The 1,695-nt window shown below is 43.3% G+C and overlaps 1 protein-coding gene across 1 annotated transcript; it reads left to right on the top strand.

Annotated features, from left to right (window-relative positions):
- Positions 1 to 382: 382 nt before the first annotated feature.
- Positions 383 to 1,150, top strand: LOC101848879 (zinc finger BED domain-containing protein 1-like). The gene has a single exon (XM_005095836.1). It carries the CDS (start codon positions 383 to 385, stop codon positions 1,148 to 1,150), a length of 768 nt encoding a protein of 255 aa, XP_005095893.1.
- The last annotated feature ends 545 nt before the right edge of the window (positions 1,151 to 1,695 follow it).

Genomic DNA, 1,695 nt, shown 5'->3' with positions numbered 1-1,695 from the left:
CCCGCCCCACGCCCGCCCATCCCAAATGAAATCATTCACTTTCTTTTCCTTTCTTTTGTCTTGATTTGAACGCTTGCTTTTGAATTTCACTGCACTTTCATTTTCACTGCTGTTGTACTTTGAGCTTCATTTCTTTGCATTCTTTTGTAAATCATATATTGTTTTTTTGATTTGATATCAATCAGTCATCATGTCTGGACGTCGATCTTTAGCTTGGGACTTTTTTTATAAACAGGAAAACAAAGTTGTTTGTATGATTTGTAAAAATGTTTTGGCTTACAATAATTCAACGTCGACAATGACAAAACATTTGTCATGCAAGCATGCTTTGACATATCAGGAAGCAAAGGATGCAAGAGAGAAGGAGACCACAAGACCAAATATGGCACAACAGCATTTTCAGCCTTCAGCCTTGGACTCGAACTTAGCTACTCTGGCTCAGGCGTCTCAAGCAGAAAGACCCAAGACTCTTGTGCAACAGTCTTTTAAGACTTGCATCCAGAAAAAGATGGCTTACGCTGTTGATTCTCCTCGGAAGCATGCACTGGATAATCTGGTCGCCCAATTCGTCGTCCTTGACATGCAGCCTTTCACCGTAGTTGAAGACAGAGGATTCCACACTTTGATGAATGCCATGGATCCGAGGTACTCTCTACCCAGCAGAAGAGAGCTCACTCGAACCCTTATACCTAACTTGTACAGAGAGGAGTATGCAAATCTCCAAAAAGAATTGAACGATGCTGAATTCATCACCTTAACAACTGATGATTGGACCTCTTGGAGCACAAAAGGATACATGGCTGTGACAGCACATTTTGTCGACAGTCAGATGCAGTTGAAATCCAAAATCATTGAGATTCGTCGCATCACCTCATCGCAGACTGCAGACCGAATTGCAGAAGAGCTCCGGGGCATAATGTCTGCATGGGACATTACAACCAAGGTGTTTGCCATCGTGACGGATAACGCAGCAAACATGATTGCAGCCATAAAAAAATTACCAGTCTACCATGTTCCCTGCTTTGCACATACTTTGAATATTGTTGTCCAAGACTCACTGAAAAATCTAAGGACATTGTCAAGTGCCAGAGAAAAGGTCAGAGCCAAAGTGTCTCATTTTAATGTATCAATTCCAATCAAAATAAAATAAAGAAGGAGAACGAAGAGAGAGGGAGAGAGAGAGAGAAAAGAGAACACCTCCACAAAACAAAAAGCAAAAAACAATGAAATCTAGAAGAAGACAGGTTTGAATTAGCGATGAGGCTGTGCCCCACACATTGGCAAGAGCGATAGAAGGGAGGCAACCCTACAAGCCTACCTATAACACACACACACACACACACACACACACACACACACACACACACACACACGCACACAAACACACGAGTGCGTGAAAGTCAGCTTGTCTTGACACGCGCACTAGTGCGCACAGGCTTAACCAGCCACCGCCTGTCAAACTCGAGACTCGAGGCCTCGATTCTAAAAGCTATATTTAGCAGGCTTCACGTCTTGGCCCCCAAACAGCCAGACCCACTTGAAGCAGCTTCCAAACTCGAAAATCGGACTCTTTTTCAGTTTTGGGATCGAGGCCTCGAGTCTTTTTGCCGTCGATCTTGCCCTGGCCTAGTCATTGTCTCTTTTCTTCTTCTTCTTCTTCTTCTTCTTCTTCTTCTTCTTCTTCTTCTTCTTCTT

This window comes from Aplysia californica, unplaced genomic scaffold (genome assembly GCF_000002075.1).
Source record: "Aplysia californica isolate F4 #8 unplaced genomic scaffold, AplCal3.0 scaffold00114, whole genome shotgun sequence".
In the NCBI taxonomy this organism is placed as follows: Eukaryota; Metazoa; Mollusca; class Gastropoda; order Aplysiida; family Aplysiidae; genus Aplysia; species Aplysia californica.
Note: the sequence above shows the minus strand (reverse complement) of the source record. Positions and strands in the feature narration are given on the sequence as shown.